The sequence below is a fragment of the Pararge aegeria genome, chromosome Z (assembly GCF_905163445.1).
Source record: "Pararge aegeria chromosome Z, ilParAegt1.1, whole genome shotgun sequence".
Classification (NCBI taxonomy): domain Eukaryota; kingdom Metazoa; phylum Arthropoda; class Insecta; order Lepidoptera; family Nymphalidae; genus Pararge; species Pararge aegeria.
The window spans coordinates 24,463,009-24,478,986 of NC_053208.1; the positions used below are offsets into that span (position 1 = coordinate 24,463,009).

Sequence of the window (15,978 nt, forward strand, 5' to 3'; positions counted from 1 at the left end):
CATTGGTTGAAATGATGAGGATGATGATCAGTCTTTTATAACTCGTACTGGATATTTTCTCCATTCATGAAATCATTGCCTGTTTGGTGCATACCCTGTATGCACGCCATAGGTGAGAAGTTTTTTGGCCTTAGTCCAACATGCTGGCCTAAAGCGAATTAGTGGACTTCACATGCCTTTGAGAACGTTATAATAACTCTCAGGCATGCAGTTTTCCTCACGCAGTTTTCATTCACCGTTATATTTTTATTACTTTAATTAAAAACGCACGTAGCTCCGAAAAGTTGGACAAAGGGAAGCCGAAGTTTGGGGGCTGATTTTCGCAGTAGGTTGCGACCTTGCTTTATGAGTCTAAGGCTTTAGGTTCGAGTCCCTCAACTGGAAAAATGTTCGTGTTATGAACATGAGTCCTTTTCATGTATATTATTCACAAAATAAAATAATTCATCAGTTATCTTAGTACCCATAACACAAGCTACGCTTACTTTGAAGGCTGGATGGCGATGTGTGTGTTGTCGTAATATTTATTTTTTATTAAGCCACGACCACTAGGCTATCACCGCTTCCCACAGAAGTACCGTTGCAAAAAAACATAATTGAAACATTTCTACACGGAAGTAGACAAAATAATATTTTTGAAATGGTTGCCTCATAAATATAGAAACATGACTACGCAAATCAACTCACAAAGGGCGGAAAACTCTACATTACATACTTAAATATCTACGCGTCGAATTGTGAACCTCCGCCATTTATTTGTCGTCACAAAAAAAGGAAAAAGCATTCTGCGTTGCGGCTTCAAAGTCCAGACATATTGTTAATTATTGTATATTCTGCTTTCCACATAACTTGATTGTCCTCATCACTCCCTAACTCACGTGTACCGTCAGCATAAGTCTATTTATTATATAATCAGTTTATTTATTTCATTATTTAAGAAAATATATTATCAAGTAGTTTTAGTAGTAGGAGAGCTTTTTGTGACCGCTCGTCCAGTTGTTAAATGATAAATATACTATGACATGCATACACCGCCATCTAGCCCTAAAGTAAGCGTAGCTTGTGTTATGGATACTAAGATGACTGATGAATATTTTTAAGAATGGTATACATAAATATTTATAATATACAGATAGCACCCAGACACTGTAAAACATTCATGTTCATTTTCCAGGTGTGTGAGTCGAATCCACCATCCATCTAGTTGGTAAATCAACTATTACTTTAAAAAATAAACGTAATTTGATTAGCTGCTTATAACTTTTAAATGCGGAAATTAATTTATTATTTTATTTTGATTTTGAATTATTTTAAATGAAGAACAAGAGTTTGATGAAGATGAGTTAGGTTCGATCACTTAAATTAAAGGGGGCTGCCGATGTGCGACGTGTGTGTTTTGTTGACCGTAGTACCCAATCACGCAACTACTTGAGATCTCCAGCAACATTTTTGGAAGTCTTTGATATCCTGGGTGGCCTGCTAGGCTGCTAGATCGAGCTGGCTGGAGTAGTGAGCGTAAACAATAGGGAAGTTCGTAGATCAGCAAGCGAAATACTAACGCCGCAAATTGTCAAGAGAAAAGAGAAAGAAAACTTTTTACAAATCTATTGTAAGCAATCTCAAAACGCTCAATTTTTAAATGAATTAGAAAAACTCAATCATGAATCGTATGTGTGTGAATTAAAGTGCGCATTTTAACTAACTTATTTTATTCGGGCTATTTGTGAATAATATAAATACATGAATAAAAAGCAAACGGATTGCTTTTTATATGTTTATTTTTTTTGTTAACCCTACACCAAATTCCGCATTGGCAAACGAAATGCAGAGTGAAATGTCGCGAAATTGTATGTCTCATTTAATTGTAATCTCATCTTTAATACTTCTGTACGTATGCAATCATTCAAAGTCAATAATTAAATTCATGTATATTGCAATAAATGATCATCCTTATTTTTGTTATTGTAATGAACTCCTGCTGAACGGCTGGACCGTTTTTGAAGACTTTTGTAAACGTTTATGTGGTGTCCTGCATGACTTAAATTCAAATTCAATCCGATTTCGATCGATTCGATCAGATTCCAAGATTTTCAAAGCGGACGTCTGTCGGGTCCGCCCGCGTGTGTTTAGGGACACTACGTCTGCCCGTCGTTTGTCCTTTCTTAACGCCCTATCTAAAAACCAATTGACGCGATTATTGGCTTAGAGTTAGCGGAAAGGACTTTTATTAATACCGAGTAAAATCAACAATAACCGTAATAAACGCGACAAAGAACAAACCAACAGACAGTGCGATAAATCATCATTATCATCATCATATAAACACATTACCGGCCCAATACATGGCACGGTCCCCTCCTACAATGAGAGGGGGGGGAGCCGTAGTCCACCAAACTGGCCTAGTGCTGATTGGTGGACTTCACACACCTTTGAGAACATTATGGAGAACTCTCAGGTATGCAGGTTTCCTAATGGTGTTCTTCACCACTGAAGCAGGTGGTATGTTAATTGCTTAAAACGCATATAACTTAGAAAAAGTTAGAGCTGGGATTCGAACTCGCCCCCCCGAAAGTGAAGTCGAAGTTCTATCCACAGGGTTATCACCGCATTTTTTGTGCAATAAATAAGTAAAGAAAAATTTAACAATTAGTTTCCATACCAAAACAACTAATAAAGGATTTCAGGGCTGTGCGCTTCTAAAACTACATCGACGTTTGATGAATCGGCCTCAAAGAGATGGCAGAAATATTCAAAAACTCGTTATTTGTCTGGATTTTTCGTTATACCCGACACTCATTCTAACATTTGTTTCAATATTTGTTAGAGGTTAAAGCGGTTCAGTGCAAAGCGCACGGCGGTTATGTAAATAAAAAAAATCGGTTGTCTGTAAAGTCGGTTTACTGATGGTAGTTAAACGTGACAACGTCATAAGAAAATACTGATGGAATGGTTGCATTTTTCAAAAGAAATTTTTAATTTTATTTGTTTGATAGGTGTTTTGTATGGATATAGAGAAGGAGGTAAATGGAAATCACAATTGAATTGATCAAGTTAGATTTGTTTGTACGCGTAATGTCTGAATAAGTAACGCCTAATTTAAGGATATCCCTAGACAAACATTTTCCCAGTAGTTATCACCTAAGAGGCTAAGAGTTGGTGAAACGTTTTTTTTCTAGACATCTAAAGAGATACGTAGGTTTAGATACAACGGGCAATAGACTTCAATAACCGATTTGTGCGCCAATTTTTTTTTTATTCAACTACAAGTTAGCCCTTGACTGCAATCCCACTTGTGGTTGGTGATGATGCACTAAAAAACTATGGTAACGGGCTAACCTGTAAGGGTATGACAGTTATATTGATCCCATACCCGTATTTGGTTTCTACACGAAATAAACTGGAACGCTAAACCGCTTCGCGGCACGTCTTAGTCTGTCGGGTAGTCACGGCCGAAGCCTCCAACCAGACCAGACCAGTATTCACTATTATTTTCCAAAGTGATCGAACCCGGATCCTCCCACATAAAAACCACAGCGCTAACCGTTGCGCCAGAGAGATCTGAATACTATGTACGTAACATAGTATGTGGAAAAGCTTTCCCATATCGACAGGACTATTGAAGTTCCGTTTAAATTCAAGTTAGTTTCGAACTGGATCAAGGAATCAGGGCGTCCTTTAAGTGATTAAAAGCTTGAAGCACACTGTATAGTACCTACGTACTGGGATTTATGTTATGCGCATCGGAAATTTCCGTCCATTTTCGAAAATAGAACGCTACCTATGATAGAGCTGCTACGAATTATTTACGTACATGAGAATGGTTTGCAGGGGATTAAATATGTTTGTAAATGGAATTTAATACGCAAATAAGAGGATTACTAGCGGCTCGAAATGTATTTTGAATTTTTGGAATAGTATAAGTACATTTAGCGTTAGTCCTTGCTATTTGTTGTTTTCTGATTTGATTTTGATACTTAATAAATATATAAACAAATGTACTACGAAAAAACACACATCGTCATTTAGCCCCAAGGTAAGCGTAGCTTGTGTAATGGGAACTAAGGTGACTGATGAATATTTTTTTATGAATGATATACATAAATACTTATAATATACTTGGGTATTTAAGACAGATAAATTACACAACGTGTAAGTGAAAACCGAAATATAACTTCACAGTCTTTAAAGGTACATTATTTTCTGTCTCTGAGTCTTATCTGCGATCCCGAAATACTGATAGTTTTTGAGTAAACCACTGCCATAGTTTTTACAGAAATAAATCAGATACAGCCCTAACATCACATCCAAAATTAAAATCAAAGGACTCCTGTCACTTTACTAGGTACGCGTCGCTTAGCGTAGGTACTATGTACGTGTCGGTCTTTTATCTTCAATAGGGTTGTCAAATGTAAACACTTGTTATGAAATAGTTTGTATGGAAAATTAATATGCTTCTTTTAATTTAATATTTTTACTGAAATTTGTTACAGAGATACATTGTAGTCTGAAAAAGCACAAAGGCTGCTTTTTATCTCGGGAAATAAGAGAGTTTCCGCGGGAATAAAAAACGTTAATTCACGCGAACTAAGTCGCGGATATCAGCTAATAATATATATTAATATTTATATAACCCGAAACTATTTGAATCCTTATTTCTTGATATTTTTTTGAACACCAGAAGTTAGACTCGGTTCGCTAGTTCTCTTAGAATTTCCGTTTTCCCGTTTCACGTTTATAGAATCCCTAGACACTAATTGCAAAGTTCTTCCTTACTGAGGAACTTGTTCAGTTCCGACGAGTCAATTCTATTATGTCCACGGAAATTATTAGCTTGTACTACTAGCAAATTCCTCGATCTGTCTGTGTGCGTCTCCCAACATTGGTTTCGCCGTTCCAAATATTAATAAACTAAAACTTGTTTTTGGAATATGATCTCCGATATATCTAGTGATAAATATAAATAATAGCAATATATTTATAATAATATAATCTTTAATAAACAAAACATAAGTAGTCGATATAAACAATCAACTGGTACAGAAATACTTTCTGGGGATGGTTACATGCTTCTATAACATGATACCAAAGGTAAGGTAGAAACTACCTTTACTTAAGTTTAAACAATATATTGAAACACATTTAATCAATAGTAGTTACTACAATATTAATCAGAATTCCTTAACGACAAGGCTGGTTGGAAAAAACCGACTGATTTGACGTTTCAAAAGTGCTTATAAACTAGGCCAACTTGAAATAAATGAATTTTGAATTTGATAGCCTAATCATTACGGCTTCCGCGTCAATTTTCTTTTTTATAATAAATAATTAAATCTTTTTATTTTATTTAAGTTATTTCGATCGTTTTTATTTTTATTTTTATATAATTAAATAATAATAAATAAATATACTACGACAATACACACATCGCCATCTAGCCCCAATTTAAGCGTAGCTTGTGTTATGGGTACTAAGATGACTGATGAATATTTTTTATAAATAATATACATAAATACTTAGAATATACATATAAACACCCAGACACTGAAAATCATTCATGTTCATCACACAAACATTTTACAGTTGTGGGAAACGAACCCACGGCCTTGGACTCAGAAAGCAGGGTCCAAACCCTTAATAATTACTTTGCTCTAAATATTTGAAGTTATGAGCATTTCAGGCAATTATATGCGAGGGTGTTTAAACGGTGATCGAACATCGTTAGGTTAAGTTGCATGCCTGAAACTTCTTCATGAAGCATTTAAAGGCGTGCTAGTTTTCTTGGCCAGCGTGGTGGGCTAAGGCCTTGACCCTTCTCATAGTGGAAGAAGACCCGTGTCGTGTAGTGGGCTGGTAAAGGGTTGATGAAAAATCACAGTTTGAAATAATCATACGACAGCAGTTACTGATATCTCAAAAAGTTATATTTTGTTTGCGAAGATAAACGTAGTAGTTTAATTACATAGTTAACGTTCCACAATGGTTGACGTTAGTTCGGGAAGATCATCCAAGCCAATTCAACGCAGTTAAAAAAAAATATTTTGCCACTTCTGAAGTCTTCTGAAAGAAAGCGTCAAAAGCGAGGTGGCCGTAGCCGCATCTTACCAGCTTCAACTTTTTAATTTATTTGCCTAGCTTGTCAGCTGGGTGGTAACTAGTCTGCCACGAGACCATACATTTAAGAAAATAGATCTCCGAGGGGCTTCAAAAGGGTAAAGTTATACAAACTTTGGCTGTTTTTTTTTTTTTATTAAAGAAAACCAACTTTCCTTTTTATGAAAGATTTTATCGATTTTAGACCATAACTCGATTATTTAAAATATAACGATAACTCGACGATATAAAAAAAATTAACATCTAATGAAAAACTTACGATAGATCATTTTTTTCTCAATCATCTAATGACCCGTTCACTGTTCTCTTTTTTCATTTTTATTAATTATGTATGAGGATAATTATTTATTTTGTTTCACATAATATTTATTTTGTTCTTACTTATTTATTAATTTGTATTTAATCACAACTATTGTTTTATAAATATTATATTAAAGTAATGATTTTTTATGGGTATATTTGCACCACCTTACTATTGGTTTTCTTTGTCATTGGTTGCCTATTGAAATCGTTGTTTTGTTATACTTTTATTTTTCAATAAACGAATATTCATTAACTCATACATTCATTCATTGCTCCGGCATTTCGAAGTCCGTTATAAATCTACTTCATCAACTTCACCTTATCAGGTGCGTCATTTTGAAAGCAATAGTTTTTCGTCAAGTCGCTTATTCTCCATTAAAGTGTGAATCAATCATTAAGTTGACCTCAACTTGTATTGGATCTTCTGATCAAACTAATCACCGAGTTATCTTATATTTTCTTTAAAACTTTTCCTTGATGCGTTTTCTGTGTTCAAAAGAAGTGTGAAGAAAATAGTTTCCTAAAGGTAATGGAATCTTGACCACTTCGCTGAGATTTCTTGCAGATAATTATTTTCAGCGTAATGTATTTTTGTTAACGACATTGACGTAGAATTGCAATGGTTTGAAATCATTGTAATTATCTTATTTAATACTAGCGTACCCAGCCCGCTTCGCCGGGATAGATTTTGCTTTGTTTTATTTAAACAATAAACTTGCATCATTAAATTTTTAATTTAAGTCTCATAATATATTAAATCATTTATTTCTCTCCGTATTCATTCTCTTCTATTCTCTTCTCAAGCGGGTGAAGATCATTATCTACACCCATGTACACCCAACAAAAGAATATCATCATAGTAAATAAAAGCTGTATTTGACAGTTTGACAGTTTAAAAATAGGAGTGCTCCGATCGTTACCAAACTTTAAAGGATTACTCGCCAGATCAATTCGGAGATTCCCTGAAAGTTTCATTGAAATCGGTCCAGCCGTTTCGGAGCCTATACGGAACATACCCACACACTTTCTCTTTTATATATATAGATTATCTAGGACCTCTTTTCTGTATTAATCATAAGTATTCTCTTTGTTTGTCATAGTAATCTAGACTCCACCATCATCACGTCAACTCATTACTGGCCCACTACAGAGCACTGGTCTCTTCCCACAATGAGAAGAGGTTAAAGCCGTAGTCCACCGGGCTTGCCTAGTGCGGAATGGTGGTTTCCTCACGATGTTCTCCTTCACCGTTGAAGCAAGAGATATTTTAATTTTAAACATATTTTTACTTAAAAACGCACATAACTTAGAAAAGTTAGAGGTGGGATTGGGATTCGAACTCAGCCCCTCGAACGGTAAGTCGAGCTACTGCCTAATGCGCTATCACCGCTTATCCGTGACTCCATTTGATCTCAATTTAAAACATACCTTATGCATCATCATATGCACTCGTTACTGGCTCAATATAGAGCATGGGTCTCCTTCCAGAAGTCGAAGGGGTTAGACCAGAAGCCCACCAAGCTGGCCAAATGCGGATTGGTGGACTTCACACGGAGATATTATGGCGAACTCTCACTCAGGCTTGCAGGTTTCCCCACGATGTTCTCCTTCACCGTTAAAGCAAACTATATTTAATCTTTAAACGCACTTATTCCACTCTCTCTCTCTCTCTCACACACATATTCCTGTTTTTGGTAGAATTTTAGGCCTCTTAGGGGAGTCGCCTTTTGCCGCAATATTTTAAAAATGTATGTATTGTATACTTTCCTGTGTTACGCAATAAAAAAATGTTAAAAGAAATTAAAGAGTGGCTGCCGGGATTCGAACTCAGCCCCCCGTGAAGCTGAAGTTGTAATCTAATTCACAGGTTATTACTGCATTTGTTATAACACCTCTGTACAGTTATTTCTGTAAGAGTATTGATCTCGGAAAAAGATTGAGAAACAAGAGTTTTTCTTTAATTATTATGAATTCATTCCCCATCAGTATTGTACCTGATCTCCTTTGTTTCGTGCCAGCCAGAAAATCAGAGTAGTTTTATGAACCCGGGTAGCATATTAAATCAATGTTTTGAACGATAAATGAACAATTGCATTGTGTATCTACATTTTGTAAACACGGTAATTTCTGTTGATTCCAAACAAATAAGCAATGTTCGCGTTTTCAATGAAATAACAATTAGTCAGGTTTTAGTTCATGTAGAGTAGATCGGGTACAATTGGAACAGGGAAGGGGATGCAACAAATACATGTTATGTTTTGCTATTAGTTCTATTAAAATCCATTCTGTTCAGCCATAATAAAGTTCACAGAATTCTGAGATTATTATAAGCTTTAGAAATGAACAGAAACAGTTTATATTCACAGCAACAGCAGTTTTTCTGTTTAATGAATAATTACGTGTTATTTAAAATATCGTGTTTCATTTAATTAATAATTCTTCCGAACAGTTGAAAGTTACGTAAATATATATTTTTTGTATTCTTCCTTATCTTTTTATCTAAATACAGATAAAAATAATTTGTAGCTATGTGAACTAATTATCATTGCTTTTATGAATGCTATTGCCAATACTTTAATTTATTTATATTAATAATTCATCGAACAGGCTTAGTTCTGCCGCCTATGCAGTGAAGAAAATACGCCACATAACGAACATAGAAGTTTAAGATTAAATTTTATTTTCTCGAAAGTGTTTTTTCCCTACAGGTTAGTCCTCGACTGCAAACTCTCCTGGTGGTAAGTGATGATCTAAGATGCAATCTAAGATGGTAGCGAGATAACCTGTGTGACAGTTATATAAAACACATACTCCTAACTACATTTTTGTTTAAACGAGCCATGTCCCCCAAGGAGAGCACTGTCCCCTAAAACACAGGTTTATACCTTGCTTGGGGACAGTTGATTTCTGTATAATATGTCAATTATAGGAATAATATAAGTTAAGTACAATATAAGTTATAAATTAGACAGGAGTGTTCTTCGCTATTTTTGATGAAAATCGGTCCAAGCTGGCCGCCGCCACGGATTTCATAATATTTTATCACAACTTCCTCAATATGGGTAGCCAATAAAATACACACCGTGACAAATTCAAATCCAAGCTGGCCGCCACCACAAATAAAATGGCGATTTACATTTTTTTTCACACCTGAGGCCAATATTTAATGACCTTTAATTTCATTCCTTAACGGTCGGGGTTTATTTTAATTTAAATATTATTTGTCATCAGTATTGAAAATGTAACAGGCTTCTTCTTAATTAACAATCTCAAACTGTAATAAAGTTCGTTGCAATTTGAAGCTTCTTATCAAGCGCGATTGTTCTAGATCATTGTACCGTTAACTTTTGTAAACTGAATGAGTCTGAGATATCATATTATAGCGTACAATCTAAATAACTTTGTTTAACCTGTTTTGCAGCGGCCGATGAATTGATATGACCTATCGAAATGCAATACTTGAATCATTTAATTGTTATATTGTCTATGGTTTCAATAACAAGCGAGTAATTAAAATAAAGGAAGATTCCACAATATTGTACCTACTGTTGCAGGTACAATAAACTGTACTCGGGTACAATCATAATTAAACCTTAAAACTGTTGATGCTGTGAATATAAACTGTTTCAGTGCATTTTTTTGACGGCCTATTGGCGCAGTGGGCAGCGACCCTGCTTTCTAAGTTCGATTCCTAAAACTCGACAATGCTTGTGTGAAAATAATGTTTTTCAGTGCCTGTGTATTTATCTATATATTATAAGTATTAATGTATATTATTCATAAAATTTTGCTACGCTTAATTTGGGACAAGATAGCGATATCTGTATTGTCGTCTATACACCTAATATTAGAATTCTGTGAACTTTAATGTATAATTCTTAGTATATTAGTATTATCTTAATATATTACAATTCATTCTTTATTTTGAAGTGCGTTTTTGTTTAAATAGTTATTTATTCATTCGTAAATCGACTATTGTAGCTCTAGTATCTATTATAATCAAAAAATTTTGAAAAAAATGTAGATTAACTAATGGTTGATACCTGCAATAGCAATTGCTGATAATATCTGAAACACTAAATTCTAAACGCCACGCACTGAGGGGCCGAGTTCGAATCCCAGTATGAAACTCTAACTTTCCTAAGGTGCGTTTTAAATAATTAAAACATCAGTTGCTTCAACGGTAACGGAAAGCATCGTAAGGAAACCTGCATGCCTGAGAGTTCATAATCTTCTCAAAGGCGTATGGAGTCCACCAATAAGACCTCGACACGGCGTTGGACTTCGGCCTAACCCCCTCTCATTGTGGGAGGAGACCATGTAGTGGATTGATATCATGAAACTTGGCAGTATTAAAACGCTCTATCCTTGTGCGTTTTAAGATTATTATATACTTACCGGGGTGGTACTGTGTGAAAGATTAAACGCATAGATATAAATTGTCATTGCTCCGATAGTATTTGAAAACATCGAATGTGAAAAAACTAAACCAGGAGTACATCAAACCTAGAGTGTAAACATGAAATAAAAATATCAAACAATACAACGTATTCATAAAGGTGCAATATTGTTTTTGAGTAGGTATAACGCAATACCGCGGACAATACCTTGTTTATTGGTGTGTTGGCACAATAGAGCCGCGAGCTCTTTGCTGATCCGTATTGGTATTTCCAAAAATAAAATCGTGGAAAATGTTCGACGCATGAAAACGAAACGGAATTAAAAAAATATTGTATGTAGTTTTTTTAAACACGTAAGTAGTTCTGGGAAATAGCAATGCGTAGCGAACAACGAACGAAAAAGGATCACAAAGTAAATATATTAAAAAATGTAAGGAAGCAAACACCACGACAGAAAGTTACCATGGATATCGTTATATCGTTGTTATCCTTGACTTGCAAGGATACTACATGCCTCATAAATATCATCTATTGAAAGTAATTTGAAGTACCAAAGATTTTATATGATAGTACGACAATACACACATCGCCATCTAGCCCCAAAGTAAGCGTAGCTTGTGTTATGGGTACTAAGATGACTGATGAATATTTCTATAAATAATCTACATAAATACTTATAATATACATATAAACACCCAGACACTGAAAATCATTCATGTTCATCACATAAATATTTTCCAGTTGTGGGAATCGAACCCACGGCCTTTGGGTGTTTCTCTGCTTTTATTTTTTCCTTAAACATTTGATTATTGATGCGGATATAACGAGCATACAATTATCACAGTCGTTCAACCCAATAATCGAGTTGCGAGACACAATCAGAACAATTCTAGCTGTCCATTAAATTTTACTAATAACGTTTATGGATTGGTTATAATTAGTTACACGAGACCAAAGCAAAGCTATTGATAACATTGCCATATTTATTGATTTATTTATACTCTTTATCTGTACACCACTCAGAAAAACGAGAAAAGAAAAGAACAACACATGAAGAATGAAGCAGGATACAAAAGACGGCCTTATCGCTAAGTAGCGATCTCTGCCGGGCAACCTTAGGATTAGGAAAACTGAAATGAACCAAACGAATATTCTAGTTACCTAAACGAGTAATTGCGTACACCTGTACCTACAAGCTCCATGCGTACACAAATAGGCTTACTGTATTGTTGTTGGGCGCGACCTCTATATTACTATACCGTTGCAATCGCAGGTATTCAGCTCTCGTAGGTAGGCAGAGGTGAATCATAACACATTTATCTTTGAATTCGCGTTGATTGCTGACAATATGTTTGTTCACAAATTGTTTACACGGTAATAACCCTTTGTGATTCGGACCCGATGCGCCAACACGCTAGCAGAATACATTACGAGAAACAAACAATATTGCTCATAACTAGGAACATATGCAAGCCTCATTCAGTCGCATTTCTTAATAGCAATTAAGATATTCGACAATATTTTGTAGTAATTTCGCTGCAATAAACTTACTCGCTGCAACAGACTCATGTAATAAACGGACCGACACCGCGGGCCACAGAATTAAGAACATACAAAACCCTCATTATTGCATGCAGTGCCATAGATCTTACTTGTATCTGTACAACAGTGAAAACGCACCGTTTCACTTCACATCTGCGGAATATTGCTAGCTCATAAACTTTATCCTATTTTCCCCATTTTATGGTAAACGGTTACAACATTGGAGACGTGAGGTAAAACTGCTAAACGGTATGAAGTGACTAAACGCCTGTTCGAGAAACAATGCTAAAGTGGAGTGGTTTTTGATGCTTCAATATTAGTAACCTACACGGAGGAGGAGGGTTTGAGGAGGCAATAGTTTTTTCGAATTCCTATTCATCAAAGGTCCTAGCTATACAATCGTCTTAATGGACTAGTAGCCTCTCGAAGCGAATGATTGTATCTCTTCTTCACACTGTGATTTGAGGCTAGGGATCGATATGTATGTTTATTAAAATGCTGTGTGGTTTTAAGTTTCACGGGCAACAGTAAAAGCTTGAAACTAAAAACCTTTGTGTCGCGCGGACGCAATCCAATTTACAGCACTCATTCATTAAGGCTTTGTCACAGGTTCCCGCACGCCGCCATTAATTCCATCCCACAATATTGGTAGGGTTTTCCGAACCAGTAGGGTCCAGTGAGACGACAAATTTAATGAAGAAAATTTTTGTGTTCTAGAAATCGAAGCTAACACAATCATGGCTTCGATTTTTAAAAAGATAGATAGATAGATGCACACTTTATTGCACAAAAATTCGCAAGTAACAACACAAATGAGATACAATTTATATTTTTAAAAACTGGTGTGCAAAGGAGGTTTTACTGCTAGAGCAATCTCTCCCAGACAACGCTTGAGGAAATACGTATACACTTTGCATGTGTATTTAACATAAATTTTATTTTTCATATTGAGAAATCAGCAATGCGATATCAAGATCTCACGAAGAAATAAAGAAATTAAATTACACAGTTATTACACAATTTCTTAAATTAAATTTTTAAGTATAAGTGTGACGTCTCTCTCATTGTGTGCGTGTTTGCGTACCTGTGCGTGTTTAAGTATGTGTTTTTGTGTTTGTTCTTGTGTGTGTGTTTGTCTGTTTGTGTTAAGGTGTGTGTTTACGTGTTTTTTCGTGTGTATGTGTGTTTTTGTTTAAATGTTGAATAAGTCGGGAGTGTTGGAGTGTTCTCAGGTATGTTTCAGGAAAATCATTCCACGATGGCCGCCAGCACAAATGGCGGATTACATATTTTTTCACAACTGCCTCAATATGGGTAAAACATGAATATACAATAAGATATATCGCTTAGAAAACTTAGACGAAGTCTAGTTTTTTCATTACTATATTTGGCTCCCTATATATATACGGAGGTGTTTGATTATAATTAATGTAAATAATAATAAACTTTTTATTTTTTCATTAATCAAAAAAACTTTATGTGAACCTACTCATATTAATACTATCATATTAATCCAAGTGAATAAATGTCCGTAACTAACAACTGTTAGTTAAATAATTCGATTAACTTATTGTAGTATACTTATAAACTAACTGAACCTAAGTACCTACCTACAGACAGCTTCAGTTTCTTAATTTGATCAAACCAAAAATAAAAATTCGAATCATCCCAGATTTTTTTTTTCCACTACCACTTAGCCTCTTCGCTGCTATCTCACCTGGTAGCTAGTGATGATGCAGCCCAAGATGGTAAAGGGCTTACGTGTTACGAGAGATGGCAGCTATATTAAGCACATACCCAAATCGGTTGGTACGCGAGATAGTACCGGTACACCTTTGGGTAGACTGGTACCTAGCCACGGCCTACACGATTGTAAGTAATATTGTAAGTTTATTATAAAATTCAAAATTCACTTTTTTCAAGTAGGCCTAATATAAGCACATTTGAAACGTCAAGTCTGTCTGTTTGTAGTGATTCTACCACCGGTTCGGAAGGCAGATACTACCGAGAAGAAGCCGGCAAGAAACTCAGCAGTTGCTCTTTTCCAACATCAACAATTTACATTTTACACTTGTGAGAGCTGAAAGCGGAGCCGGATGCTTCCAAGCAACCTTGTCATTATATGACATATATACCCGCATATATTTGCATATATACCCGCCGCCTAATTGCCGCCTAATTGTATACTATTTGTTACATTTTTCTATATGTTCATGTTGTGTACAATAAAAGTGTATTCATTCATTCATTCATTCACGGCCGAACCCTTCCACTAGGCCAGACCCGAAAAAATTGTGAAATTATAAATACCCACATAAAGCCAGCGCTGTGCCAGGAAGGTCGTCAAACACATTTACGAATATTTCGAAAACCTAGGTAAATAAATTAATAAATAAATATACTACGACAATTTACACATCGACATCTAGCGCCAAATTATGAGTATTTGTGTTATGCGTTCTTAGATGACTGATGATTTTTTTATGAAGAAAATAGATAGATAAGTAGGTACTCACATGGTACGCGACGTTGACTATTGTAACTTCGTCGTCTAGAGTGAGAGGGAAGGAAGCTTCTTCATCGAATTCGAGGTATTCTTTCATGCGATACTTCACTTTATCACCATCGACGTCTTCTATGATTCGCTCTTGGTAAGATCTAGAAAGAAAACCACGAAACTAATTTGTACACTTTTTATATTAATATATAAACAAATAACTTACACTAACATTGCTACGCTACGGACACATTATCGAGATGACGCGGACGCGAAGATTCGCGATGTCGCGATACGTCTGGCCGAGAACTTCGTCCTATCGAATATACTTCGCGATGTGGACGGTAAAGTGCAGACATCAAAGGTTTCATCGCGATTATTTTCGTGCGGTTGGCTACACTTCGGACGCTCTCTGTTTACTGCGAGTGATTAGAGGAGTATTATTTTTTAATTTTATATGACATACCTATCTATAAATCGGAGAAAAAAATATCAACAACATTAAAATAATAAGGTTATAAGCGGTGGGAGTACAAACTGTAGTAGTATAAAAAATAGTTATAAAGAAATTCTTGTACGATATATTTTATAAATCTGATAAAAAAATATCAACAACATTAAAATAATAATGTTATAAGCTATTGGAGTACAAACTGTATTAGTATAACGTTTTTTTAAAAATAAATTCTTGAACAAAATTCTTGAAATATATTTTATTAATCTTGTTAATTATATTATCATACTAACGGATACGGGGAAATTAAGTATTTTCGACTATTGAGGAACCGATTGAAATATTTTTGCATTTGTAGAGTTCTCTGGATATCTCCGATCCCAAAAAGATCCCCATAAATGAACCTCTAAGGTGTGGCATACTATACAAAATAATCATCAAAATCGTTTAATAACTGGCGTAGTGTAATCAGGTTTAAAAAAAATTTAAAAAAATACAGTCCCATTGAGAACCCACTCCTTTTTTTAAGTCGGTTGATAAAATATCCAATATTACTTCTTGGTAAAAAAGATTTTGGGGAAATAATTAACTATGAAATGTAAACTTTGTGTGTAGTTAACACACAGCGTTTCATCCAAATATGTCTACCCGTTTAAGATGTCAGATGAGTC

At 35.1% G+C, this 15,978-nt stretch overlaps 1 protein-coding gene across 3 annotated transcripts in view; it reads right to left on the reverse strand.

Annotated features, from left to right (window-relative positions):
• LOC120636582 (sensory neuron membrane protein 2) overlaps positions 1-15,162 on the reverse strand; it is a 134,590-nt gene extending 119,428 nt beyond the window's left edge. The window contains exons 1-2 of one of the 3 annotated variants that reach the window (XM_039908120.1): positions 15,080-15,162; positions 14,873-15,014 (exon numbers count right to left, since the gene is read on the reverse strand). In XM_039908120.1, the coding sequence (XP_039764054.1) occupies positions 14,873-15,014; positions 15,080-15,087 (150 nt within the window). In that variant the 5' untranslated portion in view covers positions 15,088-15,162. Of the gene's footprint in view, positions 1-14,872; positions 15,035-15,079 lie in introns of all 3 variants that reach the window. The other 2 variants (XM_039908122.1, XM_039908121.1) reach the window with 2 other exon arrangements.
• Positions 15,163-15,978: the final 816 nt, after the last annotated feature.